This window comes from Xiphophorus maculatus, chromosome 17, assembly GCF_002775205.1.
Source record: "Xiphophorus maculatus strain JP 163 A chromosome 17, X_maculatus-5.0-male, whole genome shotgun sequence".
In the NCBI taxonomy this organism is placed as follows: domain Eukaryota; kingdom Metazoa; phylum Chordata; class Actinopteri; order Cyprinodontiformes; family Poeciliidae; genus Xiphophorus; species Xiphophorus maculatus.
The window spans coordinates 4945700-4965429 of record NC_036459.1 but is presented as its reverse complement, the minus strand read 5'-3'; the positions used below and the strand labels follow the sequence as shown (position 1 = coordinate 4965429).

The 19730-nt window shown below is 38.6% G+C and overlaps 1 protein-coding gene across 1 annotated transcript in view; it reads right to left on the bottom strand.

Moving 5' to 3' along the window:
• The window catches only part of exoc4 (exocyst complex component 4), a 118051-nt gene that overhangs the window by 72339 nt on the left and 25982 nt on the right, over positions 1-19730 (bottom strand). Inside the window, exons 10-11 of the mRNA XM_005807412.2 lie at positions 19348-19436; positions 3986-4082 (exon numbers count right to left, since the gene is read on the bottom strand). Coding sequence (XP_005807469.1) covers positions 3986-4082; positions 19348-19436 — 186 coding nt within the window. The remainder of the gene's footprint in view (positions 1-3985; positions 4083-19347; positions 19437-19730) is intronic.

The following is a 19730-nucleotide window of genomic DNA, read 5'->3' as shown; positions in this document are numbered from 1 at the left end:
CTTATAAGTCCACTCCAGCTCCTTTCTCTAAAATGAATCCATGTTCCGGCATTCAGCCAGAGGGAGGAGGTGATAGCAGAGGGCTGATCAAAGCAACCCAGATGTCCCTCACCACCTCAAGGTGTTTCCAAGGGAGCCTGAGACCGTCCAAAGGTGGAATATATAAACCTGCAAGCATCTTCTATATTAGGAAGGCAAAAGAGACTTGTGAACATATAAAAATAAAAAGTGTGACATCACTCAATTTTAGGATCGAGAACTTAACACAGCCTCTATAAACATTTGCAATCAAACATTAAGACTAGAATGTTTTATCTCCCACGCACTGACACTAATCTTTCGACCCCCAGCGGCTTTTGCCATTAATGCTGCCATGAGTGGCATGACTGGCTGCAGGAGATGCAGTGATCCATCAGTGGAGTGCCAGAGCTTCGCCATTAGAAAATCATCTGCAAACAACAGCGCTCCATTGGCACTAAAGGCCTGGAGAACCCAGGTGGAAGAGAGAGAAAGAGGAAGAAAGGAGAGAGCCTCGTGTTCAAGCTCAGTTTGCTTTGATTGATATGAACCATTACAGACAACACGGGAGAAGCAGGAAGGGAGCTAGTCACTCTTTTATTTTTGGCCATTTATTCAGACAAAAGCTTGATGATAGCGATGTTAATATGGTCTGAATGTCAGGGGAAAAAAACAAAAGTGCGAAGCATTGGGGCATGGAGGCAGTTTGCAATGCTTTAGGAACATGACATTACCAACACTCCATATAGAAGGGGAGACACAAACACAAAATGGTAGCTTCTATGAACTCACTTCTAAATATGTTGGGGAAGAAAATAAACATTTTTGCAGTCAATTCTTTGCAGCCTTGTGATAAATAAAAAAAAAAAACATTTGTGAGAAACTATTGGAATTTTTGAAAGTATAAAACAACCATAATTTCACCCAGTCTGGAGCTTTATGGTAAATCCTGCCTCATGGGGCGAAGATCATCACGAGCATGGTGATGGATCATCCTACAACTAGACAGCAGGAGCTTCTTAATGAACTGAAGGCGCATGGGACCAGAGTCCAGCACAGCACTGGTAACGCACTATATTGTATAATACACTGCCTGGCCAAAAAAAAAGTTGCCACCTGGATTTAACTAAGCAAATAGGTACAAGCCTCCTATTGGATAAGTACTGCATAGGCGATTATCTTTCAGCTGGCAACAAGTTATTTAACCCCAACAACCATGGCAAAAGACACATCCTGTGGTCGTGGAAAAGACGTTAGTCTGTTTATGAAGGGTCAAATCATTGGCATGCATCAAGCAGAGAAAACATCTAAGGAGATTGCAGAAACTACTAGAATTGGGTTAAGAACTGTCCAACGCATCATTAAAAACTGGAAGGATGGTGGGGAACCATCATCTTCCAGGAAGAAATGTGGTCGGAAAAAAATCCTGAATGATCGTGATCGGCGATTACTTAAACGTTTGGTCAAATCAAATCAAAGCAAAACAACAGCAGAACTCAGGAGTATGTTTAATTGTGAACGCAAAAGCATTTCCACACGCACAATGCGAAGGGAACTCAAGGGGTTGGGATTGAACAGCTGTGTAGCCGTAAGAAAACCTCTAATCAGTAAGGCTAACCAGAAAAAAAGGCTTCAGTTTGCTAGGGAGCATAAAGATTGGACTCTGGAGGAATGGAAGAGGGTCATGTGGTCTGATGAGTCCAGATTTACCCTGTTGCAGAGTGATGGGCGCATCAGGGTAAGAAGAGAGGCAGGTGAAGTGATGCACCCATCATGCCTAGTGCCTACTGTACAAGCCTGTGGGGGCTGTGCTATGATCTGGGGTTGCTGCAGTTGGTCAGGTCTAGGTTCAGCAACATTGTGTGCCCAAAGAATGAGGTCAGCTGACTACCTGAATATACTGAATGACCAGGTTATTCCATCAATGGATTTTGTCTTCCCAAATGGAACGGGCATATTCCAAGATGACAATGCCAGGATTCATCGGGCTCACATTGTGAAAGAGTGGTTCAGGGAGCATGAGACATCTTTTTCACACATGGATTGGCCACCACAGAGTCCAGACCTTAACCCCATTGAGAATCTTTGGGATGTGCTGGAGAAGGCTTTACGCAGTGGTCAGACTCTCCCATCATCAATACAAGATCTTGGTGAAAGATTAATGCAACACTGGATGGAAATAAATCTTGTGACACTGCAGAAGCTTATTGAAACAATGCCACAGCAAATGCGGGCTGTAATCAAAGCTAAAGGCGGTCCAACAAAATATTAGAGAGTGTGACCATTTTTTGGTGGCGACTTTTTTTTTGGCCAGGCAGTGTACTAGTATTAAGAAGGTCCCTTCTGCAAAAGCAAACGGCTCCCTCTGAGTTTGCCGCAGAAAGTTGATCATTTAAAGAAGGTGGTGTTGTCAAAACAGACCACAATGTGTCTCAGTTAGGTCTGAAGAAATTGAAATGCTGAATTCAGAACAAAAAAGATCCAGACACATAAGCATGAAGGTGGAAGCATTATGCTTTTGGCTTTTTCTTTTCTGCTAATAGTAAAATATGGCTTTAACGCACTGGAAAGCCACTGGTCACTCATGTGTCATAAACTCTTTAAAGAAAATCTTTCATCACTCAACCAGAAGACTAAAGATGGAACTTGGTCATTTTCAAGCTTAAGTCAAGATTAGAGGCACAACAAGGTATTGGAGTAAGTGGTCTTAACAGCCAGTGTTCAAACATAAAGCCTACAGAAAAAAACAGGTTCAAGGTTTGAGTTGCTAAGCAGCAGACACGGGGAATTTAATAAGCTTCTTTAGAAAAAGCAGATTTCTCAATCAGGTATTAAATCATATTTTTAAATTCACCAGGACGACAACTTACATGTTTCCCTAACTGTACATAAAAAAACTTGGTTCTTAATCTTCTTTTTCTTAATCTAAACAGATAACGTGTGTTCAATTCCTATTAATCAATTAGACGAAAGCTGTCAATATAACTCAAGCAGAAGCAGATGCGAGATGGTTATAGTTACTGAAATGCAATCTGTTTGCTGGCCTAATTTGATTCAATTCATTTAGAAGCCCGTTCCACAATTTAGCAGTAGAGAAATACAACTATATATTTTTTTTGTACTTTTAAATCGTATATTTATTCACCCTTTGGTACATTAAAACCTTTGTTAACCACCCAAACTACAGCAAATCAGAGAAGCAAAATCCATTTTTATGCATTATAAAAATACAGCATGCTATAAAATCCTTTGCATGTTTGGCCGTTTGTGGAGGAAAGCAACATCCCATTATAATGGATCCTAAAAGGTAATGCATCACTGCTTGAATGCCAATTCAATCAAAGGGTTTCGGTATTAGATTTACTCTGCTCTACTGGGACTATGGCACTGTCCAGAAAACTACCAGATATACAGAATATTAACACAGAAACAGACAGTTTTCAGATGAAAACAATCTAGAAAGAAAATAAAGCAGAACTGGCAGTCAATCCCAATTTAAGGTTTGTATGGAAGAACAGACGTGACATACATCGTTTGAAATCTTTGATGTATGATACTCTGTTTAACGTAAAACAGCTAAAATCAATACCTGGTCACTGAGAGGCCGCGTAATATCATTAGTTTTACATTTTAGTGGTATTGAGTCATGTCCCAGGCATCATAGGTCTTAAGTAGCTTGACCATCCTTCTCTGTCAGACCAGCATGACAAAAGAGACACTTCACACAAGGAGGCAACTTGTACAAATAATGAGTACAGTCTAAAAATATCTGCAGTTAAGAACACAGTTTTATCATTTAGACTTTACTGTTAAATTCTCCGTTTTCTCTCCTAAACGTTTTCAGTTATTCTATTTATTTATTGATTTTTGCTGGTTCTGTGCTAAAAAAAACAAAAAAACAAAATTAGATTCTCTTCTTTATTTATTTTTTTTGGTGGGAAATATAGGAAACTGCTCTTTGATTTACCTTAGAAGAGGCTGGAAGATCACAGTGATGTTCCTCGCTCCTGGCTTACACACAAACTTCATCTCTCCACCTTCGATCAGGTTGTCATCAGCACCACCTGAAGCACAGGAAACAAAGGAGTTACTTAAGAATATTAAAACAGGCAACAGGAAGTACTAGCACTGCAGTGAAACCACCAATAAAGTTGCAGTGAAAATTAGTTTGCTCTGAGTAGGGCAAGATAGGACTCTTCTATTTGTTTCACATGTTTAAAAATATCCCAACATATACAATTCTGAATACTTAGCACTTTTTTATATCTGAACACATCAAGACTTCATCCACTCATTTTATTTTGTAAGGCAGGGTGCAGGACTATAGTGTAAATTTTTGAAGTCATTGAGTAACTAGAACTAGAAAGTAACTACAATTAAATAAAACAGACTGCTGTTTGTCTAGGGATGAAACAAATAATTTAATCTGGGTCCTTTTACAGGTTCACTTAGGTCTAGATCTGTTGTTAGGTGACTAGTCCTTCAATAAATGTTAGTTGAGAGTAACTAAAACACAAGCGATGTTTAGTGGGTCTCATTTTACAGTAAAATGGGATGTAACCACCTTAGACGCATTAAACACAATGCTTAGCCTAATGGAGATTAGTCTTCCGCCGTTGTGGACATATAACTGCGATAGACAGTGGGTTTTAGCCTCAGACCACTGGCAATAATCAATACTTTTAATCAAACCTACATTAGTTTAAAAAATAATGATTCAAAAGATTTAATCGTTGCAGGGGGTACAGTACACCCAAAGCAGACACATCACTTAATCAACATGGCTCTCCATCACAGATCTAATTGCATCTTACATGCTCAGTCCCCTTCACGCCCCTGCGTCAGTGTGTGGGTGAACCCTACAGCCAACAGGGTTAATCAGAAAATCATTGCCAAGTAACATCCTGGGGGTGGGTGAGCCTACTGCAGACAGGGGAAAAGGTGAGATCAGAGGGGAGACAAAGGACACCAAAGCTCATTACCTTCACTCATCCAGAAGTAATCAATAGATTTGACAGAGAAAGAAATTGCCACTTGTTGTCGATATGGCCGAACACAGAGTGAAAAGGACCGTCTGTGTGTATGTGGGCTTGTACTAATGTTTTCAGAGAATATCACGCTTGAGCACAGGCACACGTGTTTACATATAAGTTCATCGAACAGGAGCATGAAAGCTAAAAGGTGAGCAGCAATACTCCATTTACTATTGTTGACAATTACATTTGCGTTGCGTAGTAAGATTGGACTCAAGAAACCGGAACAAAGGGGCAAAAACTGATGCATCAATGGATTTTCAATTTTTTTTCGTCTGGTTTTTCGATTTTGAGAAGAAATGTAAATATCAAACCAAGATAATTTGAGTAAATACAAAGAAATAGTTTTTCATAAAATAATTTCACTTATTGAGTAAAACAATTTAAAAAAAACTGTCCAAACTACCTGTAGATAACAGAAAAAGTAATTGTTCCCCCAGATAAGCTACTAAACAACAGTGATATACCAAATATTTAAGATCATTTTGATGAGATAGACCCTGGATTGATTACTTGAAACATACAAATCACTTCCACAAAAGCCTGTATGATAACATGAACCAGGCTAAAGAATCTGAAAAAGCAAAACATCATGATCAGAAAAAAAACAGAAAAAATGGCAGCCTGCTGCCATAGAAACACAAAGAACTCGTGCTAAGTAAGCACAAACACCAATTAAGTGCTGGAACCAATTTAGTAGAAAAGACACCAGTGAGAGTTGTGAATCGACACCAGTGCTGACCAAAAAGAAGACAAAGGTAAGTCTAATGTTTGCTAAAAACAACACCTAGATCTTTCCCCACATTTTGAAATATATTTTGAGGACTAAATAGAACTTCTTGGCATCATGAGAAAAAGAACATCAATTGTGACACAGATTTGTGAAAAATGATAGAACCATGAGTTCTGCTCTGTAATACAAACCACTGGTGGTAGTTGTTGTAGAGAAGGCACAATCAGTTTGGTTAAGGAGCAGTTACTTTTTAATGCAAGACCAGGATGGTTTGGATTGTCATTTTTTGCATTTGGTAAAGAAGATAATTTGAGAACTTCATTTTGTATTTACTTGAGTTATTTTGATCAATTTGTTTGATGTCTTCAATTATTTATGTTACAAATTAGCAAAAAAAAAACCCAAAAAACGAATAAATCTGTAAGGAGACAATTATTTTTCCACTGCAGAAGAAGTGAAGATAAACTGTATATATTTCTTTTGACTGTGTGCATGTGTTTCTCATTCTGCTGTTTCCATTTGTTTCATTGCCATGTTTCCATGATGAATATGGGCCTTGTGAAGCTCATGTGCTTTAATACAAAGACACCAACGGTAGAGAAGCCTGTTCAGTATTGCCTACCTAACCTTGTATTCAAATGCATATCAGTGCATTGTCCCCTGTGCTGGGCTCCTTAATACATTTCTAATGGAACAAGTTTTATTTGACAAGTGTGGCAGACAACACGCCCCGTACTTTCATTAAAATGACAAGAGAAGCTTTCATTCCTGTCCCTTGCTCTTCAGTCAAGGGTTTCTGATTCTGATCTGTTGCCGTGAAATTTCCCTGCACGGTGAGCCCACTTTCTTGTTGCTATGTGCAGACAACGATGTGGTCCAATTCACTCAAACTTTGCCTTTCTCCATCACACTATACATTCATCCTACCTTCAGTGCCAATTTAATTAAGACTCAATTACAGACTCCTAAACAAAGCTGCCGCCACCGCGCTCATCCTCCTTGCTTCATCATACCCTCTGCTTTTCTCTTTCCCACTCACCGATCACTGGTGTCGAAACTTTTTGTTTTGTACGTCACTAACTTGCAAACATTCAAGTTGCCATGAATAAAAATCAACATGTCACACACTCTGGGGGAAGATAGCGTTACTTGTTTGCTCCAAGAGCCACAGCCAACCGGAAACTGGAAAAGACACACAAACACACACTGCGAACAGACTAGCGTTTATGCATTCCCAAATGACGGCGACCAATTTAATTTCATGCTCTAAACATCTGCATCCGTGTCAGACAAAGGAGCGAGGCAGAGACCTCATTGATCCAACGGGTCTGGGACCAGCTGCCAACAGGGCATGGCGCTGATGAATATTAATTAGAGGCATTTTAATATGCATGGCATTTTTCAGAGCTGCCACGACGTGACAGGGTGGCTCCAGTTTTTAGGTCAGGATGCCACCAAACTCCAGCCAGTCCTGTCTCGATACAGCCCACTAAAGTTTGATTTAGTGTGCAAGGGAGCCAGTGTGATTCAATCTGTGTACTTGGGTTGTGTGTTTGTGCCCATTTGTGTCTCCTGAGATGTAGTCTGATTGAGGATTAGCGAGGGGAGCGTGTGGAGGTGGCATGGTGCTCAGTGAGAAGGCAAGTGAGATGTGGGCAGGAAGAGGTGACAAATTCTAATGTAGCCAAATCTGCCTGAAATCCCCCTCGAGGGCCACAGCTCTTTCTGCAACACCTGTCCATACACCCAAGTAGACATGTCACACAAGAATCCAATATAACACCCCTGCGTTACAGAGGCGCAACAAAAAGAATGGTATACATGGTCAGTGACTTTAAATACACACATATGGCAGAAATCCACTCATAAGGAATGTGACACGCGGTCAAAAAAAACAGCAACACCAACACAAGCTAAAACCCACTCCCACACACAGCGACACCCATCGAGACTCCTGCGGCGTCTAACCATGCACTCCCCAGCCCACAACTAATCAAGTCAGGCAGTGACTTAGTGAAATTGCATTAGCTACACTTTCCTGGGTTTGATGAGAAACAGTCTGATCCTGTGATGAATTTCAGCCCTCCCCAGTTTTAGACGAGGAACGGATGAACTTGTGATTCCTCCTTTAGCAGTCTTCCATGTCCCCCGAGTCCACGAGCGTGTCTGTGTACATTAAAAAGTCTGAATAAGGGGCGAGATGAGTAAAGCCACAATGCCAGGCAGAGGACAGGTTGTGATCCTCATACTGTGAGTGCTTTTAATGCAAAATTAGGTGGAAAAAAAGCTGTCAGATAAGTATAGAATGTGAGTTTATCTTTGTTATTACATCTAGTAAAATTATGCCTTGCAAAGGTTGCTACAGTAACTATTTACATATAGTTTTACATCCAAAAACTTCAATACATTGTTTTTGATTGGAAAGCAAAGTTAATCTCGGGGTAGAAAAATTACATGGTTTTCCAATTTTTGTACAAATAATCTAAAAAGTGTCCTTGCTGTAATTCCAGTTAGCAAACATTAGGGGTGTGTATCTACCAGCTTTGTACATCTAGAGACTAAAACCTTTCCCCACTTGACTTTACATGAAACCTCAAATGCTCAGATTGGATAGAGAGGCTCTGTAACCATGAATTTTAAGGTCCTGCCACAGATTCAGTTGTATTTAGACCTGGACTTTGACTAGGACTGGCCTTCCACAGCATGATGCAGCCACCACCGTGGATGGAAAATATGTTCAGGATGATGTGCAGTGTAGTATACCTGTGAAAAACATTGTTTTGCAAGTTGTCCAAACACAGTTGTGATGTGACAAAATGCAAAATAGCTCAGGTAGTATGAATAGTTTTTCGAGGCATAATGCATTTTTATTAAACATCTACAACAGTTTTGAGTGTGAAATGTTTACATGACCTCACCGTATCCTCAAAAATGTTCAGCAAATACTCCCTCCAGTTGGCATATTCTAATCCCACCAACACTGTTTCACTTTGAACGAGATACAATACAGGAAATTATTAATATTTATTCTTCATGCTGTTGTCATACCAGCAGTGACAGATGTGAATTCATAAAAATCAGAACCCCTGAGATGCATTGTGTGCAACAGTGACACTTTCAATAATTAATATAACTCAATTTACACCTGAATTTATTTATACTATAACTTATTTATGTATTGTATTCTCAGCTGTGGGGTGGATTTGATCTCGAGGTTGGTGGAGCAAATACCTTTCCATCAAATTAATTTTAATAATAGAAGACTCTCATTATGCCCCAATCAGACATGTAGAAGGTTTGAGTGGAAGAGGATGCCTGAAATTGACCAGAGATTCATGAATTATTGACACAGGATCCTATCTTATTAATTGAGCAGGTCTCAGTTCTGTGAATAAGCAGCCGCCTGAAAGTGAGCATGCACATTTAAATGCAGCTGATTTGTACGGAGAGAATGTGGCCTGAATTGATCACACCCAAACTCATTTTCATAGCATAAAAGCTACAGATAAATGAGACTGTTCAGGGTGAAAATTGAATTATCATATATATATATATATATATATATATATATACACATTCCCAACTATTTGGACATTTTTGATTTAAATGTGAGGAACTTGCAAACACCAGATTGGGGGAGAAGGTGGACAAGAACTGCCTCGTATTTGCTTCTGCAAACACTAAAATTTGATAAACAAACTATAAAAGTACTAGTTCTGCAGAAACCAGCTGATCAAATGTTACCTTATGCATTTGGGTGCTTGTAGAAATAAATGATTTCCACTTCTCTATGTTCAATTTGTATTTTAAAGAAGTTGTAAAATTTTTTGCAGCAGCAGGGATAAGGTTGATTAACAACCTTACAACTTGAATTCAAAAGTCAATTTGGTTTACAGTCATATCAGGCGCAAAAACACATTCAGTAAGACGCAGGTTGACATATGGAATCACACAACAAAGTTCAATGTCACTTGTTGTTCAAGGCTCATAGATATAGAGGATATCTATTAATTAAGATCAAGAATTGTAGCAAAAAAGGAAGAACTGTCTACATTTCTTCAGGTTGGGTGTTTGAAGACACTGTCTACACTCTGCAGGGCAGATAAAGGGAAAGAGGGATCAAAAACAATGCTTTGAGTCTTTGAAATGACCCTCATATATGGCTTTAAAATCGTGTTGCTTTTATGTTTGAAATAAAAACTGTGCAGAGTGATGGAGGTTATAAATATTTCATAGTATTCCATTCCTCAAAAGCAACAGCAGTTTCTTGAAATTAGAGCTTTCAGCAGAGATAATCTTCAAATACAAATAATTGTGGTTCAAGACTTTGAAAGAGTCTATTTGTATGTTCTGTTAATTATGTACCTTACGTACATCATGGCTGTTAACAGATTTCTTTAAATTAATTCAGGAATATATATCAGGATAACTCAGAAGCAGCCTTTGTTAGCAAAAGTTAGTTTTAACTTTACAGGAAAGACAGAATGGCTTAAATTAAAAAAACGAATAAACACATTCTACTAGACGTCTTAAAAGTGGTCACCACATGTCTGAACATAAAAGGGGTAATAAACGTAATACTTACAATGTATGTGGTGCTTTTATCTAAATTGCTTTTGGCGAGTAAATTTAATTCCTCCAATGGAGCCCACTATCCCTCAACTGGCCATGGAAATCCTAACACAATTCAACACTCTTTTGTTCTTGAAATAACAGTGAAGTAAGCAGAAAGTCAAGTTGTAGGTGAATGTGTTTGAAGATATGGGAGAAACAACCACCCGGAAAACTAAGTGCCATCACATCTTTGATGAGACCCAGCAGGGAATCAGGCAGCTTCAGTGCACTCCTCTACATTACTGGAAGGACCTGTTGCATGCTGGGTATGCCAGAGGTGTGCCTGTGTATTTAACAGCTCAGCTGTTACAGTGTAGATGTCAAAGTCTGCAAGTCAAATGCCCTTCTTCTAGCAGTCTTCCCCTCCTCTATCCATTTTTCATTTGTTCTTCTCCAATCAGCTAGTATGAGATTAAAAGTAAACACAGGGGTGACAGGCAAAGCCAGCAATTATGACAGGTCCAATGCTGATTAAAATTAGCCACAGGCTTTGAAAATAAACCAGGTTTCTTCTTACTGATTAAATGTCTGCACAGAGTAAACTATTATAACCCACTCCTTTTCTCCCTGTGTTGTCCTTTGCAACTCTTTGTCTGTTTTGGATTGAGATTACATTTCCCACTTTGTGTAACTGAACAAATCACAGATTTTGCCCTTGTCAATGATTTCACCCAAAGGGGTTTGAAGTGTGGTTAAGTCTGTACATGTAATGGAGCTTTGATTAATAATTATTTCTAAAAAGAGCAAAATTGATCAAAGTCATAAGGTATTTTTATTATTATTACTTAGATCCAACCCTCCAATTCAGATTTTGACAAATGTTGACTTTTTCCCCCAGTCCACATTTGGGGAACATAAGATAGAAGACATAAGATAGAAAATGTGACGCATATTCTTCGATAGATGGCTGACGTTTGTTTGCAACAAAGATTAAGGTAATACCACTTTATCCTATCGACATGTAGCAATGTGAGTTCCTCCAGCTAGTCCTAGATGATTTCAACACCATACAAATCTAATAAAAGAAAAATTTTAATATACTTGATCAGTTAAATAGTCCAAACTTTCTATAATTAGCACACTTCTGCATGTTTTTTAGTTTCTACAAACCACATAGCAATGAGTTTCTGATTCATCTACTGAAATACTCAGATGAAATGAATACTAAATTGATTCATGTAATGATTTTGGTATCCGTGTGTGTCCCTACCTCATGCTGTGCCAAACTGGCACTTTTCTACTTTGCTTGTTTGTGTGCTTTCACCATTTAAGGAAGCAGATGAATGAATGATTATGTCAGTGCAATTTCAACCAAAGTTGAGACGCAAACTGCAGACACTTCAGCTGAATAAGAAATCTTCGACAAGTTTTCAATACAAAGCTCCACATCTGCTGCTGCTCCATCTGGACAGTCTGCCTATACTTGAGATGAGTGATGGCGTGTGTGCGTGTGTGTGTGTGTATGATGCCTCTGACTCTACTAACAAGATAACAAGATCCCTTTCTAGTAGGTGCTGAACTTTAAGTTACCACTACTGACATGTTTTAAACCTTCATTGGTAACTCTTGCTACTCTGATATTTTTCTAAGATTTAGAAAGTTTTTGACCTTATCTAAAGTCAGAACCATCTGTCATTACAGTATCGGCTTTGCAATATTTGACCATCAACATCAAACAACAATCCAGAGTTTGTATAATTATGATTTATTGAACTATTTCAATATCACAAATATTTCTTGTGCTTAAACCAAAACATTTCATAATGGTTGTAGTATATTAACTGTTGTGTCTAACCTTGGATGACCTAAATGTTATTCAAGGTCCTTTTTGTTCAGAATTACAGCACTTTATCCATCTTTGGGATCTTTTCTTTTATTTTTTTTAAAGGACAACCATGTGAATGGTGTGAATGTTCAACCATTCACACCATTGCTCCTGTTTAGGATCTTACTCTAGTAGATGTCACAGCTGTTAGATGTAAAGTGAAAGAATCATGACCTAAAACAACTTATGGTTTTACGTGTCTCAAAAAATGTTTTAAAAAATTAGCAAAAGCTATCAAACAAAAAGGGGTGCCACATGGCTCATCGATAGAGCAGGCACACCATGGGGAGAGGCTAGAGCCCTTGATTCCCAGCTCCAGGCCATTTACTGCATCTCTTCCTCTTCTGTCTCTGTCCTTCTCTTGTTCAGCTACTGTTGAATAAAGGCCACTAGTGCCATAAAACCTTAAAAAATGGAAACAAAACTGCTGTAACAGCCATCTTAATGATACTGATACCAATACCAAACCCCTCAGGTTTATGAAATTGTGGCTTCCAAAGCACAAGCCAAGGAGCAAATTTAATTTGGGGGATTTTGAGGTGCTGGAAAACAAAAAACTAATTTCTAATTTTTAGGTTACAGACCAAACAATTCCATCAGTTTAATCAATGCCTCCAGTTCAGTAAATATCTGGGGGCTGGTTATTTAAATCTCTAAAATAATTTCCATCCTCTTGCTTTATCTCACTAAAAAAATACAGCATGTTTGATGAGTTACTCTACAATCAGAAACCAACACTGTTGTTAAAAGTTAATTTTCCATACTTTTCCCAAGCGCCGCTCGAATTTCAGCAACAAAACAACTATAATTGAATAACTGCGCCCACAGCACATGATGATTTAACAATGTGTGCATTTGTGTGCACGCATCTCTGATATTGTTTTAAGCATTATCTTATTACATCTATTTACAGCCAAATTGAACATGATGAGCCAGAACAAACAGAATAACTGCTGCTAGATAAGACATGCTGTATTGTGTATGTGTGTCTTTTTTCACAACACAAAAATCTGCAGTTACTATTCTGAGTAATGGAGAGCCAGGAAAAATATGCACTTTGCATCTTACATATTCACCTAGTTATGCTTCAGTTGAAGTCAGAAAATACAAAACAAAAAGGCATTAAAGACTGAATAGACATCATGTTTCTTCAGATGTTCTGGTAGCATATTGACTAATTTCATGCATGCATGTGAAAAAGCTTTGATCAGAAACCACACGACAACTACTGATGTGACATCTTAATTGCTAATGATCCACAAGAAATGAATGGTACTGCCAAATGAAAAAAAATCTCATACTGATAATTTGATATGATTCTGCCAAGACAGAAAAAAGGATTTTGTGGCCTTTCCTTTTGAGGAGGTCAATTACAACCACAAAAATATACTTAACTGTTTATTTCTTGCAAACTCCACTTTTAGTTTAAAATATAAAATTACCAAAGCTTAATCATTTCTGTCTATTAAATCATTAATGCGCAACAATGAATGCTTTCCGCAAGCTTAGGGCGATAGTATTTGAGTTTCTTGCAATGGGAAAAGATTTTAAAAGGATGACACACAACTGTGTATCTAGATTTTACTTTTCACCTACCTGAGGTCAGAAAAATTGCAAACCATGTTAAAAATGTATTAGAATAGCAAAACAAAGAAAAATCAAGGAGATAGAAAAATGTTTGTTCATCTTAGTATCCTACAATAATGTTGCAATCTCATCTTTTCTAAGTCAGCAGCCAAACACCCATCCCTACTTATATTTATTATACACAGCGGAAATTATACAAGAGGAGAAAATAATGAGAGCCAAGGGGAGCATCAATAGTAGCAAAGCAGACTTCCTTGACATTCTAGCATCATAATCCTGTAATAACCATTGACTTTTCCTGCCGACAATTTTCAGTTCTATCTAATGCATTTATGAATATAATGAATTATAATCGCAAGGTCAATGGAAGTCAAGTATTGATCCCTCCAAAAGATGAGGGATCAATGATTATCCTTGAAATCTGCTTAGAAGTATGAAAAAAAAGTTACAGGAAAAGACATAGCTGACAAGACAGCCTATTGAATCCGGAGCAAGAATTAATGAAAGGTAATTGAAGTGCATCCATAAAATAACAGCGTAATCTTTAAAGGTGTCATGTTTATTCACCACAGAATGAGTGACACAAGTATCTGCTGAGACAATGAAAGGGCCAAGCTCGCATTACTTTCCCTACCGAGCAATCCCAGTCCCCAACGGTGTAGCATCACACATCACTTGGAAGAAACATCGTGTCTGGTACTACACCTTCCAAACGCGAACATGCACACCTATGCGAGCACATGCCTTTTAACATCTGCCGGCCTCACCTGTAATATCCTGCTCACTATCACCTCCACCCCTGTATCTCCCACTAGACACTTTTCCATTTGCACCTCATCTCCCACTGTCCTCAATTGGGCTGTACAAATCAGCTTGACAACGAACGCCACTTCTGGTCTCATCTCTCTTCTCCCACTCCCTTTCTCAATGTTCAGTGTTCTGTCATGGGGATATGGGGCTATTATACATAAACAAGAAGTCCCTAATACAGGACAGGCTTTTTTTCTGGAACAAGACCTACTATTAGGTATTAAAGGATGACTAGAAAGAGAGCTGTTTGTAACTAGATTGCTTGCTCAGGGAGACCCAGCCAGACTGTTCTCTTTGCCAGACTCGCTGGGAACAAGTCAATTTGAATATCAAAAGGGAAAACAGGGAATGTGTGAAATAGATTTCGAACCAAACTGATTATGAATATGTCTTGGAAGTGAAGAGGGAATGAAAGCTGGGAGCATTGGGAATAGGACTTTTGTGCACACGCTTGCAGGAAAAATTTGTAAGTCCAATATGTGCATGTTTGTTTATGTGCAAAGGTGCAATGACAGGCGGACTGCGGGCTGCTATCAAAAGGGGAGGGGTTGTCACTTCAAACGTGCCCTGGGGCAAGGCAATATTGTACAAAACACAATGAAGGTTCAGGATACAAAGAGGAATAAAATATAAAAAAGGCAATAAATGCATTACAGGGCACTGTAAGACTGCAGCAGTTATTAGGATACATTCACACTTCACCTCCCAGATGACCGCTGAGGCCTACACACAGCAGAAAGGCAATGAAAAAGGAGAGACCAAACATCTAAAAGTATGGAGGCAGCAGGGACATGCAGAGGAAGATAGGGGAATGGTAACACGTCTATAGATGGGAAAACGTGTTATTTTCATCATTTATTCATGGAGATTGTGATTGAATCTGGATCTGCACTCTGCAAAGGACACGCATGCACATCCAACACAGTATATACACATTCATTTACACACAGACAGCCATGGGAGCGGGTGTATGTAACGCCAACACACACACACACACACACACACACACGCCAACTCTCCGGCTTGCAGCTTCAATACATACATTCAGATCACAAATTCCAGATGTGGCCACATATGGAGCTGTAATGAAGTCCTCAGATGAAGCACTGGACTAATTGAAGCATACACAATGAGGAGTGCAATTAAGTCTCCTTGTGCGTTTGTATGTGTATTTGGAGCATGTGAATGAGGGCTTGTGCAGCTTTATGTGTGTGTAAAAATGATAGATGGGAGGCCCCTACAACACTCAGGAGAAATGAATTACATACATTACAGATTAATTTCAAAGCCATTAGAGTTGTGAGAATGTAAAAACATAACATGACTATATTAATACAACTGCCTCGTTTCTTAGTTACAGAATCTGTGGCAACTTCTGCAAGGGGAAAGGCAATCATTGGTGAACAATTTTAGGAGCAACCACACTCTGAGATGCATCTTTTCTACTTCACTTTTTGACATTGTGCAGTCATTGAAACTGTTTGACATGCAAAGCAATTTGTTTTTCTATATGAAATAATATTATCTCAGAAAGAAAAATTAATTGCTTTACTATTGTTGAATATTTCAATAACAATATAGTTTACAATGAGCCCTCATTTCTCGAGCTGTTTTCTTTCTTTACCTTCATCTTTGTCGACTTCAGAATGTCCACCACTGAAAATATATATCCCAGTGTTGCCATTGAAGGCAGTAAAAATCACTCCTACAGGCAAAACATAATTCGGCATGCACAACTTGTAAGGCTAATGCTTGAAATGTAATATTCAACTAAATTTTGCCTTTGAGCAGTCTTTTGCAATTGCAATATAGCAAACTCCTGACATCACAAACCCCTGATATTGCAAGAAGATTACAATTTAGTTTTATAATCCACACTGAGATAAAACCATAGATGTATAGAAGTAACTATGTGGTAAAAGGAGTTCACGCCTATAGAGAACAGCTACAGGCGCAGTTTACTACTTTAGTATATTAAAGCTGTCATTTGTAGAGGGTTCCCCAAGTAGTTTTGAACCATTGCTTCAACAAAAAAGTATTTTTTTATTTCAGCTTGAAATTTGGTCTATGAAAATAAGGTCATTTTCAAACCCTTGTCACTGCTTTTACAGTCTAGCAGTGGCATGACAAGATCTTATGGCTTTAACAGTTCTCATCAGACAGTCTATCTTGTTAAGCTTATGTTTCAGTTGAGTTGAGTTTATATAAACCCTGGATTTGAGCGAGTGCTTTTAACTCACAAATCTAGGTTTGAGGCACACACACACACACACACACATCATTGGTCTGTAGCATAAACCCCCAAAATATATTAAAGTTTGGATTTGTAACCTAAATGTAAACAAGTTTAAAGTGTGTGAATAAATCTGCTGGTGGCATGCTGTTCTATTGAAGAGTTTCACATTTTTGCCCAACATAAAAGTAAGTGGTGCTCAATCTAAATAATTTTGCGGTCTACTATGTTAGTCACTGTTTTTATGCATTTAATATTAGGGCATAAGTGGATGCAGGTGGAGAAAAAGTACAGGAGCAGTGGCAAAAAGCCTTCAAGGCTAAGTTTCTTGGTGTTGGAGTTAATAACTGCAGTGAGGTGAAGTAGACCACTGGAGGAAAAAGAAACGACTTTAGGAAACACCAGGCAGGAGACACACATGACTAATCTTTAAGTGTAGAGTAATCCCAAAGCCGAAAGTATTCATCAACTCAATCTCTATTTTCTAACTCTTTTCCTCTCCCTCCCTGCCCACTAAGTTTAATTTAAAAGGAGGAAAAAGTCCCTTTCCACAAAGTCTCAATACATATTTTTTTAATTTCTTCCCTCTGAAGTCTCTTAATGGCTTCTTCACTGGACCCTGATGAAAACAATGACTTTTAACCTTCCTCCTGCTCCCTCCCTCCCCCCATCCATCTCTCCACTCCCTCCATCACAGTCGACTTATTTCACTTTCTAAATGATTTCTTACTCTTTCAATCTCTTCTCAGCCATTCAGGCCGAGGCTCGGGCTCACAGACGGTGCTACACATTGTGACAGGTGAAATGAAAGCCAAGAGGAATCTCATCTTCTTATAAGCGCTCCGAGGCATTCAGTCAGTCAAAAAAAATTTAGTTTTCTACCTTCTTTCTTAGGCGCTGACAGATGGAAGGAGAAAAAATGAGGCTTTATGTGGAAACTATTTAGAGTTTTCTTTTATCCACAGTTCATCAATGCTGCTCTTCTAGTTTATATTTACATCCTTGCCACTTTTCCTGTTACAGAAGGAAATAAAGGAAGGATTGCAATGTTTACCGTGACTGTATGTGCGATTAGCTAATAATGCAGTTTACACTTTGGTGAAAAGGTATTTGTTCCTTTAGAACTTTGTTCTGGTTTCCTTTGTTGTCACACTTTAGAACATCAAACAAAGCATAATGGTGAACATAGATAGCATGACTGAACACAATACAGAAGTTTACAATAATTTAATTCATTAAAGCGAAAAAAACCTATTCATACCAATCAGAGTCTATATGTTATATAGTTTGGGGGAAAAAAATTATGAACCAATGAGACAAAAACATTTTCAAAGGGGTCAGTCCACAAAAATCCTGCCTAAAACTAAAATAGTATATCAATGATCAAACAAAAGTGGTGGTAGTATGATGGTCTGGGGTTGCTTTGCTACTTCGGGACCTGGACAACTTACTATATTTGACAAAACTATAAATGTTGATGCTCACAAAAAAAAAATCTTAAAACAAGAATCTCTGACAATACATTTGTGATGGTAAAATGAATGAACGTTGAAGCAAAGCACCAAGTCAACCTCTGAATGGCACACGTAAAAGTCAATACAATGATGGTTTCAGAGTGGTGTAGTTAAAGCATAGCCTTAAATCTAATTTAGTTAATCTTAAATAAGTTGTTCATGCTTGAAAAACTCTGCAATGTGAGAAAATCTGTAGTGGGCTAAATACATTTTTACGGCGCTGTATTTGTGCAGATCATTTTTTTACCCATCAACAAGGAATTGGATAAGAAAAAAAGTAAGGCAGCAGACAGCAAACATCGCCATCAGGCATCGCTGATTGAAACCTCAAGGTCACAGGCAGACGCACAGAGAGCCAGAGAAGAGAAAAAACAGAAGAGGTTCGGGCAGCAGCACCATTCAGGCTCTCCAGGGTCCAGCTGTGTAGCTCACTTACTGAGCTATTTTGTGCGTGTGAATGTGTGAGCGAGAGCTTTTTAAGGGCTTCTCCCTGTAGGCGGATTCTGCAAAGTCACCCTGTTCTCTGCATCTCGTCAATCTCTTTCTCTATCGCGGCTTGGCGCTCCACACTCCTGTTGTCTGCCTTTCTTTTTTTTTTTTGTTCCTAAGTGCAACTCCTCGAACTGTGACATGCCCTTTCTCTCTCTGAGCACCATTACTCCCTCCTCTTTCATACTTCCAATTCCAACTCTTCACCTCAATCAGCATCTGAGTGAATCCCTCCACCTTTACAAACTGTGACCAAACCCCACCACTTTTAACTACTCAGTTCTTCCAGTGCACTATACACAGAAATCTTACCATTTTACAATCTGAGATTCACCTCTGCTGTCCTTTTATCTTCTCTCTTATCACCAATGTTTCCACAGTCAACTTATTCCATTTAGATTACTTCCCCACATCTTTATCTTGCTGTCAAGTATTAAACTCTGCAACTTCATCGTGCACTCCTCAGTTCATCTACCAGTCTCCCTCCTCACCTTGTAATTCTCCGCTTTTGCTGTAAAGTTCTCGTCTTTGTTCTCTCAGGTAGGCACTCATGCTGATTGCATGGGACGATGACTCAAACCTGCAAATAAAACAAAGGATTCAGTAATAATTAGGAACGTAACTTAAGGTTGAGAGAAATTGCAAAGAATTTCAGGGCTGATATTCATCAATTTGTTGACACAAATCTACGCATTTAAAAGATAAACAGTTATGCCACATTATAAAATTTAACAGGAAATAATATTTATTTGATATCAAAGATATTTTAGCTACTTGGCAGTGATCCCTAACCCTCATGAGAACAGACATTACACTTAAATACCCACTATAATATCCAGTTGTCAAGTTGACTTCTCTTTAACTCAGAACTTTT